Source organism: Drosophila suzukii, chromosome 3, assembly GCF_043229965.1.
Source record: "Drosophila suzukii chromosome 3, CBGP_Dsuzu_IsoJpt1.0, whole genome shotgun sequence".
NCBI lineage: Eukaryota > Metazoa > Arthropoda > Insecta > Diptera > Drosophilidae > Drosophila > Drosophila suzukii.
In genome coordinates this window covers 19,727,622-19,749,782 of record NC_092082.1, presented here as the reverse complement: position 1 = coordinate 19,749,782, position 22,161 = coordinate 19,727,622, and the positions used below count along the sequence as shown (strand labels likewise).

General features: G+C 39.2%; 3 protein-coding genes and 1 long non-coding RNA gene across 4 annotated transcripts; 1 reads left to right on the top strand and 3 right to left on the bottom strand.

Annotated features, from left to right (window-relative positions):
• Positions 1 to 206: 206 nt before the first annotated feature.
• Prestin (solute carrier family 26 member prestin) lies at positions 207 to 3,495 on the bottom strand. The gene is made up of 5 exons (XM_070995633.1): positions 3,110 to 3,495; positions 2,325 to 3,048; positions 1,518 to 2,261; positions 1,304 to 1,452; positions 207 to 1,209 (listed from the first exon to the last, which is right to left on the bottom strand). The coding sequence occupies exons 1-5, from the start codon at positions 3,133 to 3,135 to the stop codon at positions 606 to 608; spliced, it is 2,247 nt and encodes a 748-aa protein (XP_070851734.1). The 5' UTR covers positions 3,136 to 3,495; the 3' UTR covers positions 207 to 605.
• Positions 3,496 to 9,650: 6,155 nt separating this feature from the next.
• On the top strand, positions 9,651 to 11,228 carry Wdr92 (WD repeat domain 92). Its single transcript, XM_017086212.4, has 2 exons — positions 9,651 to 10,048; positions 10,105 to 11,228. The coding sequence occupies exons 1-2, from the start codon at positions 9,774 to 9,776 to the stop codon at positions 10,955 to 10,957; spliced, it is 1,128 nt and encodes a 375-aa protein (XP_016941701.4). The 5' UTR covers positions 9,651 to 9,773; the 3' UTR covers positions 10,958 to 11,228.
• On the bottom strand, positions 11,097 to 14,114 carry LOC108010522 (tetratricopeptide repeat protein 27). The gene is made up of 4 exons (XM_017075398.4): positions 13,802 to 14,114; positions 13,366 to 13,736; positions 12,809 to 13,311; positions 11,097 to 12,749 (listed from the first exon to the last, which is right to left on the bottom strand). Exons 1-4 carry the CDS (start codon positions 13,863 to 13,865, stop codon positions 11,291 to 11,293), a joined length of 2,397 nt encoding a protein of 798 aa, XP_016930887.4. The 5' UTR covers positions 13,866 to 14,114; the 3' UTR covers positions 11,097 to 11,290.
• A 6,604-nt stretch (positions 14,115 to 20,718) lies between these two features.
• On the bottom strand, positions 20,719 to 21,750 carry LOC139353100 (uncharacterized). Its single transcript, XR_011604245.1, has 2 exons — positions 21,143 to 21,750; positions 20,719 to 21,021 (listed from the first exon to the last, which is right to left on the bottom strand). It is a non-coding gene; the product is annotated as an uncharacterized lncRNA (long non-coding RNA).
• Positions 21,751 to 22,161: the final 411 nt, after the last annotated feature.

The following is a 22,161-nucleotide window of genomic DNA, read 5'->3' as shown; positions in this document are numbered from 1 at the left end:
CCGCAGCTGTACATAATTAAACATGCGAAACTCTAAATAATTCAGATAAAATTATTTACAAACTTGTTTAAACATTTTGTTAAGTAAACGTTAAATTGGATTTGCAGATAGCCTAAAAGTATACTGCACAAATATAAAAGAAATTAAAAATCATTTTTTGATCCAAGCTCCCAGCTAAGAAACCATATCCCAATAATTTTAACAAATTCAATTTAATCTTTGTGTACAGTTTATACATCTCCATACATATCAACCCTAAAAACTAATTGTGTGTGTTTGAATTTTTCATTTTGGTACAAATTGCACTAGATCAATGCGCTTCATTGATCGCTTGAAGTTCTTCGGTTGCCTTGACTGGTGGGCTGTGTATGCTTTAAGTACAAAAATCAATATTTCGGAGGCACTTAAACAAACTTAGCCTATTCTGCTTGATTGTAGACGGCGACATTGTTTCTATTCAGTTTAAAATAGGACTTAGCATCTATGAAGGGGTTTTGGTGCTACGATGCGCAAGCTATCACTTGGACATATCACAAAACGTGGTTTGCGTCCGCATCCCCATTGTTATGGGAACCTGGAGCAGGATCAGGATGACCCTCTTCCTCTCACGCCGTTCGACAGGCATTGGCATATTCCACACAGTCGTGCAGCGTGGGGAAGATCTCAAAAGGTCCTTCGCTGAGGGCCATACTGTGCACCAGGGTATCGTACACCCGATCTACGGGACTGGCCAGCAGCAAGCGGGCTCCTCGTACCTTCAGCTCCTTGCTCACATCCGTCAGGGTGCGACATCCCGCCACATCTATGTGTCCCAGCATGGAGAAGTCCAGGATGAGCACCTTGAAAGCACCAGGTGACTCCTCTAACTGGCCATTGACCGCCTTTCCTCCGTTCTGCGAAACCGGAGAGTAGCTCGATTTGCTGCCCTTACTCGGACTATTACTATTGCTGCTGCTGATCCTTGTCAGTGGAATCTTGTCCAGACCCACGGCCTCAAACAAAGCCCGCCGGAAGAACAGACTTGTGGCAAAGTTTAGCGACCCACTGTAGCGGAAAATGCGGGTCTCGGGCACCTGCATGGCATTCCGGTGCTGGTTGAGATCCATATAGATTCCCGGAGCCTCTGGCATGTAGCCCAAAAGACAGGAGTAGGGCTTCAGGCCCTTGATGTACAGGGCCAACAAGGAGATGCAGATTCCAATCAATAGACTGTAATGAGAAAATAGACGAGTTAGTACGGAATTCAGAGAGAATGTGGAAATAAACCAAATTAATTCTGTGTAGCACAATTGGTCGTACCCACCCGATGTCAATATCGATGATCACCACGCACAGAAAAGTGGATATCCAGGTGAACATCTCCAGCTTGCCCTGCTTAGAGAACTTTTTCAGCTCCTTGGCCTGCATAAACATCGGCTTCAGGGCCACTATGATTACGCCTGCCAGTACGCACTGAAAGAAGGAATAATTAATTGAATAAAATAATAAAAAACATTTAATATATATATTAGACTCACCCTGGGCAAACTGCCGAAGAAGGGACCAATCCACATGAGGGTGACCACCACCAGCGAGGCGGAGACCAATGAAGCGATCTGTGAAACCCCGCCCGTCTGATCCTGGATCACGGATCTCGACAAGGAGCACGCCATGGGAATGCACGAGAAGCAGCCGCCCACCATGTTGCCAATGCCCATGGCGAATAGTTCCTGATTCGGCCTGACCTCATAGCCATGTTTCTTGGCGAATGTCAGGCCCATGGACATGATTATGGAGTAGGTGACTATAGCAATGGCTATTGAATCCACGGCCACCTTTGGCACAAGATCCAAACGTGGCAGCATGGGCTCCGGCAAGCCGCTGGGTATCGTACCCACCGGGTTCACCTTGTAGTCGACCTGCAGGTTGAACCACTTGGAGATCAGGGTGCCACCGATCACCATGATCAGCTCGGCGGGCAGGGGGAAGCGACACTGTTTACTCAGCCGTGGCTTAAGGATCTCATTGCATATCATCATAAATACAATCACCGCCATACAAAAGCCAAAGTTCACAAGATTCGTCTCCGGCACGCCCTTGATCACATCGATAACACTGTATATGATCTTAAAAGCACCCTTGTAACGGGGCACTGAAATGCCCAGGACATCTTTTAGCTGGGCGGTGACCACATGACAAGCTGCAGCGGTGGTGAATCCATTAACCAGGGGCTCGCTGAGCAAGGACGACAGGGTTCCCAGTCTTAGAAATGCCATAAGAAGCTGAAAAAATAAGACAAATTAATAAAATATTCTATACCAAAGTGATTTCTAAAATAAACTTACATTCACAATGCCAACGGTGAGGGCCAAAGCGGTTGCCACCTCCACCTTCGTGATAGGATCTGCAATTACAGTGGAATTCAACAGCTGAATCGTCGATGCAGTTGTGGCCTCGAAGACTGAAAGAGGTGATGCGCTGGTTGAGGTAGAAAAGTCCGTAAGTACTGAAGAATTCAATGGCAGAAGAGTTGATGCAGTGGCTGTCCCATTTGACAGTAACCCCGATCCATGCGGGTGGTCATCCACATTGGCGTACGTGTCCACCACCTTTGCTGTCATCATACTGGCCACCGCAAAGGTGCCAATTGAGATGTGCTTGGAGGTGCCCAGAAACATGTAGGCCAGTACTGGGAACACGGCCATATAGAGACCATTCCCCGCCGAAACTCCTGCCAGAATACCATAGGCCATGCCATGGGGTATGTTCATAATGGCGACGGTGAAGCCGGCGATAATGTCCCCAGGAAGGTCTCTCCTGGGTGAATACTGAGGTAACCATTGCAGGATGGGGATCACGCCGGTGAAGAGTGCGAAGAAGTTCCAGCCCTTCCAGCAGTTTCGCAGGGAGGATGGTATGCTCTTGTCCCGGGCCCCATAGCCCGTTTGCTTGATCACCACCTCGTGGGTCAGCACATCCCGGTGGATGCTGTACTTTGGCTGGATCTTTGGCTTACTTGGTGCACTGCCACCATTTCCGTTTGTGTTGTTATTGTTCAGTGGTTTAGCTCTGCAAAAAAATTGATTTTACTATCGCTCTTTATGAAACCCTATCCCTTATTAAAACTTACTCTGGACTCTCTTTATCACTAGGCATTTTGGCTAAATCTTCCACTATTTCTATATCCTTTTGCTTCCTGCCGCGTTCCACATTGGTATCTGTGAAAGGATGGATGCGAAGGTCGCGTTGGAACTGCAACTGCCTGAAGCGAGAAACTGGACAACTAGGATCCGGTTCAGCGCCTTTGGGTTTCTTGGGTATTGTTCCAGTGGGTCTGGTTGGAGGGTTCTCTTTCCGTACAATAGGTATTAATAAAGTGCCGGCTTCGTTGTCGATATGTAGATCCTGGGAACTATTGTCTAATAGTAAGTTACGCCGCCTCTTTTGGCGATCGTGCAAGTCTTTTAATCGCTTCCAAGCTCCTTTGGGCAAGGATTTAAGATGGTGTTTTGGTTTCTGAAAAGGAAATAAAATATTAGTATGATAAACGTTCTTTAAAATTAAAATTTAATAACTTTAGTGTTCTACATTTTGTGGATACTTGTCAACGAACGACTTTCTTTCATAAAGTTCAATATTCTTAATATATTTAAATCATACGACTTCTTGTATTCTATACATATATAAAAACAGATACTTGTCTTTCTGAGGTCATCTTATCTGAAACCATTGAAATTACTTTTTTGAATCTGTTAAAAACCTTTAAGTACTTGTTCTAAATTTGTTCCTTATCAGAATTGACGCTTTAAAAGCAGGAGATAGTAAACGTTGGAAAATTTTTGACCATCCACTTCGAACATATAATCGCAAACATTGAACCGAGTATTTCACAACATCGGTTAGATACCATCTACCAACCACAAACAATTAGCATCACTTTCGATCAAAAACCACAGGCATCTATAACTGCTAGCCTTACCACCCACCGCGCACGACTGAACTATCTATCATTACCGACAGATCTTTAAATATAATATCCACGAATTCGTGAACTTTTTCGGCTATAATGAATCACGATTTCATAGCGAATGCTAATAGGTTTAATTATTTGATCAACATGCGTTCTCTGGGTAAACGCAAATTTTTGACTAAATTTGTAGAATTCCCTGCCAAAAATATTCTCTATTGGTCTTTATTACGCATACGCAGCGTTGACAACCGTCTTCTGTTGACGTATTTTCTAAAGATGTTCATCATCAATTACCGTCTAGCGAAAGCCACTTGCTAAGTGCTCAATAAAGTAACGTACACTTGCGATAAATGGGATAACAGTAGAGGGCATTTTGCGCATTCTGTCATTCACTTCATTGGCTCAAATCATAAAAACCCATAATAATCGGTTCATGGTAGATAACTTTTATGGCAAAAGTCTAAGCAAGAACCAACAATTGGCAGTTTAAGGGTTTATAATGAACAAATAGTGTGAGTAGGGGGATAACAAAAACGTGGTAAAAATAAATTTACTGGATTATAAAGAAGTTAGAACCCCTTCTGGGGTTACTTTTTCTATTCTTTTGGAATAATGGAATTTAATATTTAAATATTTTAAATTTAAGTGATTGCAATGTATACTTTACATACATTCAAGCAACATTAAACACTTCAGAACATTTAATCAATGTGGACCAAAGGTAATCTCACAACCGTGATAACAAACAACTGAACTCTTTAGTTACCCTACAAAGCCCCGTTACCAACTGACACAATTCCTGCTAAGTGACCATAAAATGGCAGTCCATCAACCAAAGTAAACATTTTTAAAAACCGGATCTACGAAGCGGCTACCAGACACAACAACAAATAACTCAAAAATATATTTTGAAAGCTGTGTTCGGCAACGCTACTTGCATCATATATGTACGTTCATTAGTAGTACTTCCCCAGTTTTTGTTTAGTCAAAATCAGTTGAAACCTTGCTGCCAATGTCAAGTTCAACATTTCGCGAGGTGATTGAGAAACTAAAGGTACCCCCGTTATGTATATGCTAAGTATCTGGAATCAATCAGGAGATCAAAAGATCACTGGCCTATCGATATCAACTGTCTCAACTACATTTGCATTTCAAATTAAAGCGTGTGAATTGAATGTGATAGGTTTGGGTTTACACGGTTAAAAATAAACCAACAACATAAAATTAGGATGGTTTCGAAAATAAATACAAAAAATCTAATAATAAATATATACATAAAAGGTTTTAGAAATATAATTATTAATAGGTTGTTTCCTTGCAATTCGTTACCGAATCATCTAAAAAATGTACATTCAACAAGTTCGTATCGCCAAATTTGGTACCCTTAATTTCTCTGTAAATGTGGGGCTCTCTCTCTTTTTCGCTCCATTTTCGAAAGTAATGACTAATCCGTACTTATCCATAAAAAACGAGCTTATTATATATATATAGAACAAACACCTCGAATCCGGTTTAATTGTGATGCCCCTGGTTTATTGTAGTATTGCCGGCAATTGCGGGGCACTCATTAGTACTACCAACGAACCGGTTACTGTGGAAACAGAGTGCAAAAAACGGGATCCCGCATTTGGCCCAGACCAAAAAGCTTATGCAATGGGCCAAACGCACATGACCAAAAGCGAGATTAGCCCAGAAGGGAACCGAAGGGAAGGGTAAAGGCGCTATATATAGGGGGTGCACAAGTGCTATAGTTGAAATCGCTGCTGAATTCTTATCGAAAGTGTCCACTTTGCTTATCAGCAGCACGAGCACTGCCATCAGCCCTCGTTAATCAATGTTTAACCTCGGCACAGAGACAAACCCGCTATTTCAGCGAACTAAAACATGTGGGTTGGGGTCTTCTTTAATGACAACTTTATAAAAATCGGAAACAAGAAGGGACAATCTATTATATTTTATAATTTTAAAATATTTAAGTTAGGAACCTTTTGAAAATAGCTACGCAAATACTTTAAAGTATAGCTTAATGTGTCAGTCGTTTAGATTTTAATATTTTTTCGACCTATACTTAAAGTTGTGATAAAAGGATTTATGCATCAAAACAATTTTTAGTAAGACACATAATACTTGTGGTGCTTTTAATATAATTATATTATCTGTCTGAGTTTCAGCTTATAAGCTCTTTGAAATTTAAATAGAACAATTCGGCGGTTTGAAGGTTAAGGAAAGTCAAGTAGTACATGAAGTATACATGAAAATACTACAGCAATTAAAAGTTTTGTTCTGCTGTGTAAGTTGTTTCTATTGGAATCCTATTTAAAGGGAATCTACGGGCAGGTGCGTATCGATATATTGACCCCGCTCTTATCAGTTACTAATGGCCCTGAAATAGTTACAGTTAGCTCTAGCATTCCCCTTTTTCGAGTCACCATATGCAGTGCTTTTGGTATCAAATTATTGATTGCGTAAGTGGTAACCAAATGTCAGAGTTATCGCAGACAGTTAAGAAGTGAACCTTGGTAAGTTAAATCGGTGATACGTACTTCAATCATGATGATTGATCTGCTGTGACTTTTACTGACGCACTTGAACCGACTTCTTTGTTGGGGCTAATGAAGAAAACTGAGGCAAATACTAGAAATGGAATCTGATCCCGGGGCTCTGTTCGCCAAATTCAGCTGATGCTGTCTGCTTGATGTGATAAAAATGACGTTGAAGTACATAAACGGGTATTTCTTAGCAAAATATTTGTCTGGCTATGGGGAAAATTTATGGAGCACGCGAGCTTTTTTTATAAACTTTACTTGTGATAGAAATAATCAGAAAGTTAAGTACTAGCAGTCGTTTTATTAACTTGACTTTATTTATAGAAAAAAAAATATGAGTTATACTTTAGAAGATAATAGCTATTTAAATAATTGTAGTAATATTTATCTTGTAGGTGCGTTGTCTGATTCATTCATGCCAAACAGTTATGAGTGTACGACAATCGAAAGGAAAATGAGTCATTTTTTATAAAGCCCAAAATAAATTGATAGAAAGCGTTGGAATATATGATAAGATGGACAATGGGTTACCTCATTAAAATTTAAATTCTTGAACATATTGGGGATTTGATAAAGAAAATACAAACGAGGTTCAAAATAGTTAAGCAACTTCTTAACTTTATTTAAGACCCCTGGCTGAAATAGCAAATATTATATTCTGTGTAATAATTCCCAGCGTTCGAAATAAGGTCAAAGCTCAATACGTCGACAGACATTGTCTTTGGGGTTGGATCGTGAACTATATGCGGCACGCCCTTATCAGCGGATTAACCCTTACTGGTGGAATCCAGTTTCATCATCGATTTGACCACAGAAATGACAACTGCCCCTTCACTATGTTTAGCTTCCGTTTAGATACGAACTGCATTCATATTCGTGGGTTGGACTTTGAGTTTCCCTTGTTCAGCTTCTGTGGAAGTGCTGTTGCGGCAGTTGGCAGATTTTTTACATCTCATTGTTTAGATTTCGATTGTGCGGCATTTATTTATTTTTCTGCGGTAGAGCCAGGGGTTATCGGGGGGAAATCGGGGGAGCATTGGGGCTGCAACATTTTCAATTTTCCCTACTGTGCGCACGCACGAACTTCTGACAACGCAATGGAAACAAAAAAATAAAAATCAATTGAAACATTGTTTAATTGATCAAAAAAATATTTGATAGCGCGCTGGTATAACTTGAAAATGAAAACTATCGCTGTTTATAGAGAGAATATACACACGTCAACCAAATCAGGTTTTCTTATATTAATGTTATTAAAATAAAATATTACATTTCAGATTTTAATTATAGTGTTACTATAAAGAATATAGGTATACAAAAATACCATTATAAATATTTAATATTGTAGTTCATCCCTTTCAGCTGCAGTTTCTTGGTCTTTACTATCGAATTATTAGTTATCTTTTGACGATTGCTAAATTGACCCAAAACAGGTGTGAATTTGGAGAGTTTTACTTTTGTGTTCAAGGCCGCGATTATACGCAATCTTTACAGCTCACGTATAACTGATAATGCTGCAAATAATCAGCTTAAATTACTCTTTGATTGATAAGTACGTAAAGGTTTTAATTTTCTTTTAATTTTACTTAATTCACCTCAAATTTTGTAATAACTGGATAATAAAAAGTTATAGATCGCCAAACATATACACATACCATAGCTCAGACCTAAGTTTATTTTTCAAATCATCTTTTTAGGGGATTTTTTTGGTTGTAATTACAGATTCTAATAATTAACCATTTTGCTTACTGCATAATATATACATTTTTTTCAGAGAAAAACCAATTAGGCGCCATTCATTATTTGTTTTCCCAGAGCTGGGGCTTATCAACAGATCCCATTGTATAGAGAGTATTCTCAACCAGCGACGCGACAGGTTGGCAAAAAGTCACCAAAACGGAAGAACGACATAAACATGCTATATACGTCTATATATGAGCAGACCATGTTCTACTATACCATATACATTATATATATTATATATTCACCCGATGACTGTGTCAAGTGCAAGTGCACTAATAGAGAACAAAAAGGAGGGAAAAGCTAATAAAAAACAATAAAGGCAATGAAAAAGCTAATAAAATGTACAATTAATTTGATTGTCCCAAATTGACGAGAAATCGAAAGCAAACGGAAATCTAGAAATGTTGGGCAATATGTATAATAATTTCGGGAATGTGGGAACTAGGAATCTCAGCTGTTTTTACCTTAAGAAAACTAAATTAATCTTAGTTGGCACTCAGTTCGTTTGCCAAACGAGTACAGCTGCTGTTGTTGTAGTCGTCTATATTCTATATTGTCGTTGTCGATTTGTTGGATTTGTTGTATTTGTTGGCACCTTCAACTTTTGATAGCGTTGCCTTTGTTATTGTATCACTTGTTGCCAGTAAAATTTTGATTAACACTTTTCTGGCGCATGCATCGCCCATTTATTGAACTTTAAGCACACTTTATTAACTTTTCTGTTCTGCCAACACAATTATCACTTACATAAAACTGGCTAAAAGGCTTGCCAATAATGCTAAATAGATTTTAGATCTGCTCAGTTATTTCATTAATATTAATTTTCTATTATTTAACCGCACGTCAATGATTTTAATACCGAAAAGCGTCGCTTGCGACACACGAAAAATGTTTTTTTTTTGTCGTTATATCTGAAGTTGTTGCTGCGGTTGTAATTGTTGTTGCTAGTGTTGTTGGGGGGTCGAACGCCAAAAAAAGATGCTCGCGCCAAAACGAAATAGTGGGAGAAACAGCGAAACAGCGACCGAAGCAAAACAGTAAGTGACCCAGTAAAATGAAGAAAAAAATATTAAACCCACAAAGCGGCAAAGCTTTCAAATGGAAAGCTTTGAACAGCTGTCTTATCGCTACGTTTAAACGTAAGCAAACGTAATCAACCGTAAGTTTTGAGAAAAAGGGAGCGAGACAGTGTCCGTAAAAAAGCGATGCAAGATGCTCTTGCTCTCCGAAAAGCAGCGAGAGAGCGTAAAAGTAAAAAAAAAAATATTCAAATCACAAAGCGGCAAAGCTTTCAAATGAAATGGAAAGATTTAAACAGCTGTTTTATAGATTGATTTAAAACGTTTGTTATCGGTTTTTAGTATTTTTACTGAACTTGTGGTATTTTCGAACCGGAATCAGCGCAGTCACACTGAGGAAGAGGAAGAAGGTAGCTATGACAACAAAACAAGTTGTTTCCGATAAATCTTTCACTTTTCACCGGCCGCATTGGGAATATTAGCATACAATAGTGTCAGACATATAAGATCCTCGTTATGGACAAGCCCCAGCTGATTGAGCACCTCCACGAGTCTGTGAACTACACGGTGTACGACACCAAATGGGTGCCTCTTTCCGCCAAGTTCGTGGTGCTCGGCTCCAAGGCCAACGGGCATGGAATCATGGACATCTACGAACTCAACCAGGACAAGCTGGTGAAGGTGAAGTCCGTGGAGAAGAAGGTGGCTTTCAAGTGTGGCACTTTCGGAGCAGCTTCGCTAAGGAACCGTCACATGGCCATCGGGGATTTCGAGGGCAGGCTGCAAGTTCTGTAAGCAAAGTCCCTCGTAAACACATCGAAACCCGTCTAATGTGCTTTACTTTCAGGGACATGGAGCAACCAGATCTGCCGGTCTACAATGTCAAGGCCCACAGTGGCATCATCAACACCATCGACGCAATTGGCGGCACTCAGATCGATTGTGGAGCCCCAGAAATTGTTACTGGCAGTCGGGATGGCGCCGTAAAGGTCTGGGACATCCGCCAGGGGCAGGCTCCTGTGGTGGACATGTCGCCGCCACCGCAAATGGGAGATGGCGTTAACCAGAGCAGCGCTCGTCGGGACTGCTGGGCCGTGGCCTTCGGAAATACCTACAACGCTGAGGAGCGCATCGTTGCTGCTGGTTATGACAACGGAGACCTGAAGATTTTCGACCTACGCTCACTATCCGTGCGCTGGGAGGCCACCATGAAGAACGGAATTTGCGGCTTAGAGTTTGATCGCCGGGACATTCCCATGAACAAGCTGGCGGTGACCACTTTGGAGGGTGGACTCCTCGTCTACGACATGAGAACCCAGCACCCGACCAAGGGATTTAGCTATGTGGAGGAACGCAACGCTGGACGGAGCGTGGGCACAAATGGCGTGATCAGCGGACCAAAAGCCACTGTGTGGATTGTGCGTCATTTGCCCCAAAACAGGGATATCTTTCTCACGGGCGGCGGAACTGGCTCGATCCGCCTGTGGAAGTACGAGTATCCCGACAGGAGGGTCGTTGATGATTCGGATGGAAACAAGCTGGGAGTGGCCGGAGCGCTGAACATGGTCAGTGCAGCTACTTTGAGCAGTCAACCGGTTCACTGCTTCGACTGGCATCCGGATAAACTGGGCCTGGCCGTCTGTGGAGCCTTTGATCAGAGTGTTCGCGTTTTGATCACCACCAAATTGAACACTTATTAAGTGGAAATCTAAAAGAAGAAACCAAGAAACGCCTCATACATGTGATATGGGTTCATGGGTAAAAGCTTAGGTTTATATTTTTATGAATATCATAGAGAATTTTATTGCATTCTTTGCGAATGTATAAACTTCAACAGAATGTCCTCAATGCATCAACGCTATTTATTCACATAAACAGCTTGACCTGAATTAATTTACAAATCAAAACTAGCACATACAAATATAGGTAGACTTCAAAATGAAAACAATAAATGTCCTTTATCAAATAAAACAGCTCTTTATTTGTTGGTAACGAATTATTGGATAACCAAAATATGAAGAGGTCAAGAAAAACTATGATCTTGGCACATTCATTCGCTCGTGGACAATTTTTGTCAGATCTTCGATCCTCTCTTCCAACTGCTTCACCTTCTCCGTCTGTTCTGCTGGCACTTCCACATTGATGGCCCTTTTCAGGGCATTCAAACAAGACGTGCCCGCCAGTCTGGCGGAATTTAGCTGGGAGGTTATCATCACCTCACTCTCATCCTGGATGTGCTCTTTGATGGCTGCCTTTGAGAGTTCGCAAACCTCCAAGCAAAGGTCCAAGGCTTTTAAGGCATGCTCGGACTTGGTTTCCCAGCCCAAATGTTTAGGTGTATACGCACGATATGATTTTACCAGTTTCTCGGCCTTTTTCAGTGGTGTTGGAGCCACCAAGGCGGCCAGTTCCCAAACAAGAGGCTCATTTCCGTGCTGGATGCTCTGTTGCCCCAGCAGCTTTATGAGTCTCTTGATTAGAGTACCTGCGCCGGCAGGATCCTCCTTGGAAATGCCGTAGACAATTCGGGTAAGCACCTCCTGATCGAGGTAGTGCTGCTTAAGCTCCGCCATTCGCTGGTAAGCTCGCATTGCATCCTCCCAGTGGGAAGTATCCACGGACACTAGCATGTAGTTTTCCCAAACTTTCCAGTTGCTGTAGTTGCACTTCAGGGCTTCACCCAAAACGCGATGTGCACGCTGCTTGTCACCCAATTTTATCAGAGCCTTGGCCAAGTTGTTCCAGGACTCAAAGCCATTGGGTTCCAGGTGAGTGTAAGCCAGATAATGTTTAACAGCCGCTTCCCAACGCTCCAGTTGGATGGCGCAGTAGCCACAGCGCAAGAGGATCGCCTCCTGCAGGTTGTTTATCTCGAGTGAGATCTCAAAGTGCTCCATAGCCTGGGTGTAATCTGCACTCCGGTAAAAGTAGTTCCCCCAATAGGCTTGGGCTTTGCCACTCGTTTTCTTGGAATGCAGCCATGCCTCCTCGTAAAACTTGGGCTCATCGATGGCGTCGCCAAGAAGGCAATAAAGCAAAGCAGTAGGCTTCTTCTCCAGCTCCTGCCGAATGATCTCCGCCGCCTTGTGGCGTAGTTCCAGACTCGTGTAGCACTCGATGACCTGCTGCCAGGCGTGTATGCGAAGGCAGATGTCCAGAGCAGTCTTGGTCATGCCCAGGGATCGCAGTAGGTCTACAAGCTGCAACTGCACCTGCCATTTGGGAAGAAGGTGCGCAGCAAAGCTATAGGAGAGTCGGGACCGAAGCGATAGCTCCTCCTCTGAGCTGTCCAGCAGCTTGACGCACTCCTCGCATTGTTTCCAGCTGCGTTCGACGGTTCTCCGCTGTCCCGATTCCTGCAGGCAGTTCAGGAAAAGGGCTGCCTGGCGCACTTGGAAAGGCCCGTGCTCCTGATAGATCAGGGTTTGTGTATAAGGCTCTAGTTGCTCATCCGCAAGGCGATCTTTGGGCTGCGAGCGCTTTAACTGTTTTCTGTTAAAAATAAACGATGACAATATAAGTACAATCCACTGATTCTTGCCCATACTCACACCTTGGCCAAGACCAGAGCTTGCAACACGCTGGGCAACGTCATCACTTCATTGTCCTTGAGCTCCACAAAGCGTATTCGCTCCAGTCGCGTGTCATCCTCCAGAAGAAGCAGCTTGGGCAGCTTGGTCTTCTCATTTGTAAGAATGGCTGCAGGCAGGGTCTGCTGCTCCTTTAAATGCTCCACTTTGAGGCAGAGTTGCGGGAGAGCCTTTTGCTGGAACTTGGTGCGAACTCCCAGCAAACCCTCAACCTTCAGCTCCACCTGAAGATGGTTACACAGTTCATCCAGCAATTGGGAGGCTATTTCCGACCGGTGAAACTGCAGGTAACCATTAGCCAATTCGAGTAGCAGCAGGGACTGTAGTTCTCTGCTCTCAAACTGGTTAATTTGAGCCTGAAGTTGTCCAGCTGCTGCCTTGAACTGTTCATAAAGTGAGGCCGCCAGATCGTCCAGGATATGCTGGTGCAGGCAGATCAGCCGCAGGTGCCACCAGGTCAGCACCTGTATTTATGGGTTATTAATAAATATAAGTTTACAACAACAAAGCACACCAACCTTGCATTCTGGGTGGTTTTCTAACAATCCCTGGAGTATTTCCCTGGCCACAAGTAATAACTCTCCAGTCTTAACATTCGGATTCAGCTCCTCGCCGCTGGCCTTAAGTTTATCCTGTGCATCCAATTCCTCCAGGTTTAGTTGACTATGGATTTGTTGGAACTCTTCAAGCTTGTCAAAGGGTCCAGTGAAATTGTTTTGAACAAAAGCAAAGACCAGAAGCAGGAAATCCTTCAGTTGTGAAGCGGGATCATCTTTTAAAACGGCTTGGCCCTTTTCCCGCCATCGTTGAAGTATCTCGCGGAGCTCCTCCACTGTCCACAGTTTCTGGCGGGTCCATAGTTGACGCAGTTGCTCATCGGCTGGCAGATCTTTGGGGAAACCATTATAATCGGTGTTATACGTTTGCTATCCATTATTTTCGTTAATACTGTACCTTCTACAGCCACCGCATCGTTAAAATTGCAGATGTAGTATTCACTAAACACCTCGGACACCATTATCACAATATTTTGTGATGAAATTGTTTAAAAATATGGAATAAACAATTATCTGTGATCCACGTGCTCCACGTGTTAAGAAAGCCGGCTCGACTTCGATCAAAGTTTTAACTTTATAAGAAAAACTATACTTAGTCAGTGCTTTGATAGTTATTTTTGTATTGATATAAATTTAATTTAACTGTTAAACAGTAATTTTAGCGTGTTCTAGAAATTTTATGTCGCGCAAATTGTTTATTAGGGATGAAAGTTCTTGAACTTTCTGCGCCTCATCAGCTGATACGAAAAATCGATAGTCTTGGCGGGAAATTCAAAAAGAAAGGGCTTTGTTTACGCCATATAATATGATTAGATCTAATATTTAGTAATACAAAAATTAGAGGATATGTCATATTACTTACTAGCGTTCATTATTTTCTAAAAAGTATCTTAAATTATCTGTTTATTAAAGAATTTTAAATGAAATTTTAATTGCCGCAAAGCTTAGTATTAAAAATACCAAAAACACCTTCACAAATTCATTTTCCAACACTTTTTCTTGGCGGGACTTTCAAAATCATCCAACGTGCAGCTTATTAAAAATAAAGGAATTATTCTTAGCCTTCTGTTAGCTAAATGCGCCCTGCGCCGATTAGCGCTGCACTCAATTTCACATAATTAGACGGATTTACATCATTGACCAAGTCGAGACGGCGCCAGTACGCAAGTTCATGTTTCAATTAAATAGCTTTTAAAAATAGCCATCCGCCTCAGTTAAATATTTACATAAGTCACATGCGGCGGACTCGTGAAATGGCCAAATGTTGTTTTCCGAATTTTATTAATGGGGAGTGCCAGGGGCCGAAAGGAAATACCTGTTATAGAGCGCACTTTTTTTTTTTGCAATTACCAGAACACACAATGACTAACACATTGGTGAAGATAGCTTCGGAAAGCTCGGCGGTATTTTATTTTTTACGTCTTAGCCGCCGCCGTAGCTTCTAAATTTAAATTTCACGGTCAAGGTCGTCGATTGCCGCCGCTATCGGAGAACGCGATGGGTTTCTGAGGGGGTGGGCCATCGACATTGCCATCGAGAAGGCGAACGCCCCACGAAACGCAGTACAGTTGCTGTAGGAGAAACAAAAGAAATCGTATCTCCCCAAATACATTGTATATTCCGGCGAAACCTGATAGCATAAGATGCGATAAAGGGTATCAGTGGCATTTAATTACGGTGTGTGGGGTTATCTGAGGATACTTATCTTCGAACGGAATCTGATCGAGTTCAAGGTTGTCCTGGCCAAACAAATCTGGCGATAAGGGCGGTATTTCCCGTTACCCACTAATTGGTTTTACATCTGATGAGTTTTGGTCGATTGCAATGATAATGCCCTTTTATGGTTTAAAAAATTCCTTAGCAATATACTTATATATCTGAAATATGATATGTTAATCCTATAAATTAAATTTTGTTAGTGATTACGAGACTTATTAAGTTGTTCTTTACTATTATAGGGCTAAATTTAATTAGTAATACCCATATCACGGCTTGAATGTACGTTAAAAAAAAAATTAAATTTAATATTAAAAATAGTTTACTTTCTACTTTATTATACATATCTAAACACAGCAAGTCTATGTTAAAAAATAAGAACTGATTCTTAGGTTTCTTTCAAAACCTAAAATATCAAAACTGTTAAATTGATGCGTTTGTCATTTACTGAAACCTTTAATTTCCCTTAAAACCCCAAAAGTATCTAAATTATTGATAAGAGCTTTTTAACGGCTTTTCCTCGCAATACTCTTAAATAAATTTAAGTTTTGAATTCCACCACAGAGTAAAAGAGAAAAGAAAGCTTTCGTATTATTTTCTCTTCATTCAAAGATACTCTTAGCTTAAAGTTTCGAAGTGTCTCATGAGTCTCTTGTATCTCTGCTTCTCTTGGCTTAGTCATCAGCCCAAAAGTTTTTTGCCATGTGCCATTTTGGCGCGATTGTGCCGCTCTCTCCCTCTTTTTTCGTGGCGCACTCTCTTTCACGTCGGCGTTGCATGGCCAAGTGCACATTGCATTCAAATGAGTTCGAATTGCATCCAGTGGATTGAAGCCGGCACGCGGCTTCCAAGTGGACGTCATCATGACCCAAAACGGCAGCGTGTTTTTTACTTTATTTGTATCTCCATGCCAGGTTGCTTAGTGGCACGCCAGCCATGAATAATGCAGATACAAACACCCCATTCAGGCATTAATAAGTACAGATGCAAGCAATCACTTCAGATACGCAAATGACTGAAGTCGGAATTGAAAAGTGAATGAGAACCAATGAATCAAAGAAAAGTCCAATGAGAAATATCTTTAAGAAATGTCAGCAGGGCAACACAAAAATAAAGATTTAATAAAGTATAAAGTCATTTAAGAAGGAATTTTTTTTTATTATTTTATTTATACTTTATTTTCTATACTCCTTAAAATGGTTTAATAGGTAATTTAAAAATATTTTTTAAAATATAATTTTTTTTGTATTGTTTGAATTAAATTTTTTGAAAGTAAATTACTACCTTAAACTTCTACTATTATTAATATTATATCTTAGGAACTATAAGATATTTCTAGTGTTTTTACACTTATCTGAAATAACAGTCAAACTATAGATGTAGTTCTGGGACTTAATATTTCCAAAGATATAAAAACGTTTTCAATGTTATAAAATAAAATAAAATCCCATTGTAGTTTTCATTATTAACTAATCTATAATCCAAGTAAGTTTTCGAATCGAAAGGGCATTTAAAAATCCAGCTAGAAACATTTATTTCGACAAGTCTTGTTTTTTATTTGCTTAACTGGCTATATAAATAAAATAAAATAAAGTTTAAGTTCTAAACAGAAAACGGTTGCTCGCTGCCACCATCTCCGCCTCTATTAATATTTATTTATATCTGTTTTTGTGGGTTTAATTGCATTTCGGTTAATTTATATTTTTTTAATTTTTAACTTTTTTAATGTTCCCATTTTGCCTGTTTCGCTTGCAGGCCAGCCATTCAAGGTCGTTCGGGTTTTGTTTCAATACATTTTTATATTTTCTTTTTTCAAACGGTGTGCTTGTGTGCTTTTGTTATGGCAAATAAATGCAAATAAATATAATTTGTTTCAGCGTTTATTTTTACTTGTTGCCCAGCGCTCGCCTGAAATAATTTAATTGCTGTGACATAAAGACGGCTCCAGTTGCTCAAACATTTGGCCACTCGATTATTGTGCTGCCAGTTTTATTTTCAGATTTTCTCCCCCCGCTTTTCATTCATCCGTGGAATTGATGTCAGTGGGTTTCCATGTCTCCGGCGCCGGCGCAACATTTTCAGCTTCAAATCAGTTTTCACTTTCGCGCCGCAACTTTCACAAAACCGAGTGCCCCACTCGCCGAGTGCCCCTAATGCCCGGAGGCGGATGCAGGGGGCTGGCTTGGAGTTCGAGGTCAGCGTTTAGTTTGAGCAAAATAGAAAAAGTTATTAAACACATTTTAAAATTAGTACATTTTTAAGCAACAAATATTTGATCAAGAAATTATTTACTCCAGTCGCCGCAGTTGCAAACCACTGTTTTCCTTTTCGTTTCAGCTTTCGCCTGAAAATGATGATTGCATTTTTTTAACTGCCACATTTTGCAGTTTAGTTATCTTTATGTTGAAAGTGGCACAAGTTGATTCGCTCAAAATGATCAATGTGCTATTGATGATTTGGTTTTCAAAACAAAGATTTATAATAAAATAGGTTTTGATAAAAAAAGCAAAGAAATCTGAAAAGCATCGTACAACATCAGTTAAAATAAAAAGTTCCACAAAAAAAAGAGTTTTTAATAATTTATCATACTCGACTACTATTCAATTTTTATTGGATTATTTTAAAATTAAAACTGGTTTTATTGTACACTATTAAGAAATTTTTTTTCTGTGTGTAAGCTTTTAAAAATTGTAGAGAAATACCTTGCATCTTGGGAATAAGTTTCATTTTTCAAGTCTTAGAAGTTGCATAACTTTTGCTTATAAATGGTTATACATACCTCACAGAGATTGAGACAGACAATTACCGTATAACAACTATCGGATCTATTGATTTCAATTTAATTGATAGGAAAACTCAACCTTTCAACCTATTCAGCCAACTGTCGGCCGACCCACGCACATTTGGCCTTGAGTCATGCTTTGATTTGACCTTGCCAGTCTATTAGGAGCTATGATTTCTTGTTTGCCATTCGAGATGGTTAAACTGCTCGATAAATTTTCATATTTCTGTGTGAGCTGGCTGTTGACTAAAATGCCACACAACGCATGCTAAAAAGTTCTACCGAAATTAATTTATTTCGCACTTAATTATTCAGCGCGAGCAACGCAGAGAATCGCTGACCTTGGGCAGCCTCCGCCCCAAGCGCCGCCTCACCCCCCGCCCACTCCCACAGCGGCTACTCGTTTCTGGTTGCGATCAAATAACGACTGTCAAAGCAAAAAACCAGCAAAAAAAAAGGCTGAGCAAAATTTGATCATACTTGGACATCCATTGCCCAGAACCACAATCGCCGAACGGCTAGCAACATTGTAGAGATTTGAGTGACAAAACAATTTTCGAAAATAGTTTTTGTTCTGGGGATGGGACCATTCAAATAGGAATACCATGAAACTAATGCGCAATTGGTCAAAAGGCGCTGACTGCAGGCAAATATTTAGGCATCATGTGACATCACGAATGATGAGCCAAGCACATTTGGGGAAATAAAAGATAATACTGGCACTCACAGTTCAAGACTGAAACAGAAACGTTTTCAGAAAAACAAGTAAATACTTTAAAAAATAAAATTGCATTTCCCAATTATCTATAGATATAAAATTATTAAAACTAAGTTATACTTCTAAAAAATTTTAATTATATACCCTACACTAGTGGACGAATTTTAAAGAAAATTAAAGTTTCTTTAATCAAAATTAATACTAACAGCAAAAAGAAAATGTAAAAAAAATATCTTCCAATATTTTTATGATTTTTTGAAAATGTGGTCGAAATTTGCATTAGATCCATGTTATTCTCCATTTTTATAATGACATTGTCATGTTCAGAAATGTTATAAAAAATATAAGAAAGGCTATTTCTGAAAAATTCTCATTGGAGTTTCTATCAGTCATGTTTGAAAAAACTATGAGCATCAAAAAATTTTAGTTTTCAAGACGAGAAAAAAAGTTTAAAAAGTAGATTTTCACAAGATTTCGTATTTTCAATAAATGCTAAATGGGTGAAGAATAGTTTTAAATCCTGGATAAATGGAATTTTGATGAGTTTTCCATTGATGTCAAAATGTATATGAAGTAAGTTCAAATTGTGAGTATACTTAACTTTTTTCTTGTCAAAATACTTATGCCCACAAGTGTATATCTCTATTATAAAATATAATATAATTAATATAATAACTAGTTAATTAAATTTAAAGTTCTCAAAAATATATAGAAAGAATTTTGTACTAATATCATAAGTTTAGGAGCATAATGGTTATATTCCGTATCTTTAACATTTAATATACACATAAACCTATATTCAATATAGAAATCTCTGTTTTTTTTTCTTTCTTTCTCCGATCTACGGTTTAGTCATAACGGATTACGCATTTCAGCCCTGTAAACCCCATTCCAGTATAAACTTGGCAAATTACCTAAGCACAATTTCCCATTAACTTTTAATGGGATTTTCGTTGGTGGTTTTTTGTTGATGTTATTCCTTTTGTGAATTTCACACTTGCAGAAATGCAAGCTCATTTCGAGTCATAATATATGGATATACCTACATATCCACCTGCTAGTAGGACTGTTCCCCCTCGAAGCTTGTTTTTTTGCTGTTGTTCTAAGGCAGAATTCTCAGGTCGACCTTGGGCAATTATTGCTTATTAATACTGTAGCCGTGCTATTTTGTTTTTATGGCTTTTTGTCCGTCTCGCTTCATTCCTGTTTCTCGGCCACTTGTTCTTTTTTTCCATGTTCGATTTGGCGCGCGCCAAAAGTCGTTCATCATAGAACTTTTTGAATTGGAATCTATTTATTGAATTAATCAATTTGAGGTGCGCACGTGTCGATGTTTGTGTGAGAGGTCTAACGAACTGCAAATCAAATAATTTCGACTTGAAAACAACAAAACGTGCACTTTGGAATATATAGAATTGAGATTATACCTGTGTATGCACTCGATCTATAATCGATTAATTGAAGCAGTCGGTATTGAAAACTTTTCTACAGGACAAGGGGCGAAAAATCCTTGAACTCGCCGTAAGCTAATTTTTCTCGTGACGAGCTAAATATGTAAATAAAATTTAATGAAATGGAACGAAAGCAGACTGCAACAAGTACAGAGACGACTCTATAATACCTTATATAGGATAATATTGGAGTGTATCCACTAGCTGATTGCTAAATAAAATTATTGTTTAAAAGGTTAGGAATTTGTATTTAAAATAATGCAAAGGTGTATTCGTTTTTGGGGTTAAAGTGGAATTCTACATACTAAATTATTATACAAGATCTGTTTGTTTTTAACAATTTATTATCGATATAAAAATTATTTGAAACTAGCGACAAATTAGATTTATTCCTAATATGATCAGAGATGAGCTGGCTAAAAATAAATTTACAGTAAATATTCGTTTATTATAAATGAGATATTTTGCGAATAAAATATTTTTAAATTTCTCATAGACCAATACTACCCAGTACCATTGCTTAAGGGCTTGATGGGTATGTTTATGACTTGTGCACTTTACGATCGGTTCAAATTCAAGGGTTACACGGTCGCGATTTGCATTGCATTCGCAGGCATTGTCAGTAAAAATGGGTACAACAAAAAAGATTTCCTACGGATGGTAAATATATCGGCGTTATATGTATTATAATTAATGGAAATTGAATTGCATATTAATAAGTGTTTTTTTGCATTTCAGCTGAATCAGACGATAGCTACGTCAGATCTACCGCTCTCGCTCTTCAGACATATCCCCGTCTCTATCGCAGCGCTGTTTCCGTCTCTTTCTGGGCGATGTCCCTGTGCATTGTGAGTTATTTGCGTCGCCGCCAGCGTTTTTGAGTTTAGCGGCCTGTCGCGCTTTCAAGGACGCCCCGCTTTGTTTTGTTATTGTCTGGAGTAACTCAGTACCTTATAAAATACAAAATAAAACATATATAAATATAAAAAACAACAACAAGAGCGGAAAGTGCATTGAAATCAGAATCATGCACATGGGCTTGGAATTTTGAATACATTGTATTCAACGTACTCGAACTTTGGATTCAGCACTGCCTTTATTTTTGTTTTTCCAATTTTATTTTCACTTTGCTGAATTACTTCGTGTCGTTTGTTTTTGCCTTGCACCGTATTTACTTAGAATTTTATGGGCAAACTGATTTATTTGGCAAAATATTTGCAAATAACAACAGCCCAAGCAACAGGGTGAAGGTCGGCATGGAAAGTGCCCCAGTACATTTCTATTTATCTAATTAACGAAATTAAAATCAACAAATGCCACACTGAATATTAAGCGATAATTTAGCAAACAGCAGTCCGGCAAACAGAAACTCGCACACAAAACCGCCTCGAAAACAGCTTTGAAAAGAAAGAAGCAAATAGGGAACAAAGTGGGGCTCGAAATTCGGGTTTATGGCCAAGGTCAAGGACGCGTCATGACAATCAGAAAATAAGTAAGCGAGTACAATGAATAAGCGATGTGAAATAAAATCAAACTGATTGTGGGGCAGACTGACAGAATGTCGAAAGCTGGTGATAATTGGGGACGAAAGCGAGAGAAAGCAGTGTGGGAAACATTTGGGGAAGAAAAGTAATGTTCTGAGGCTCAGAAAGTGGAATATAACAAAGATATTTTTGATAAAAAAAGTCAATAGGAAAATTTAAACCCTTTAAGAAATTAAAATTTTAAAATTTAATATTTGTTTAATACTTTTTTTAGTCGGTAAACCATAAACTATACCTCTAAGCATAAGCATTTGTTCATCCAAATTCAATTTAACACATATCTCCATATGTTTCCTTAATAATAATTATTATATTATTTTTCACAGAAAATGAAATTAGTTCGTATGGGTCTAAAATTTGTTATACGAACAATAATATTTGTATATTTTGATTGTATAAAGAGGAAAATCTGCAAAAATTAGGTTTGACATGTTTAAAAACAGTTTTCAATATTAAAAGTACCACTGAAATTATTTTAAAAAATTCGAAATGTTACGAATTTGTATATTCTAATGAAGAATCTTCAGAAGAATTGGAATATCTCCA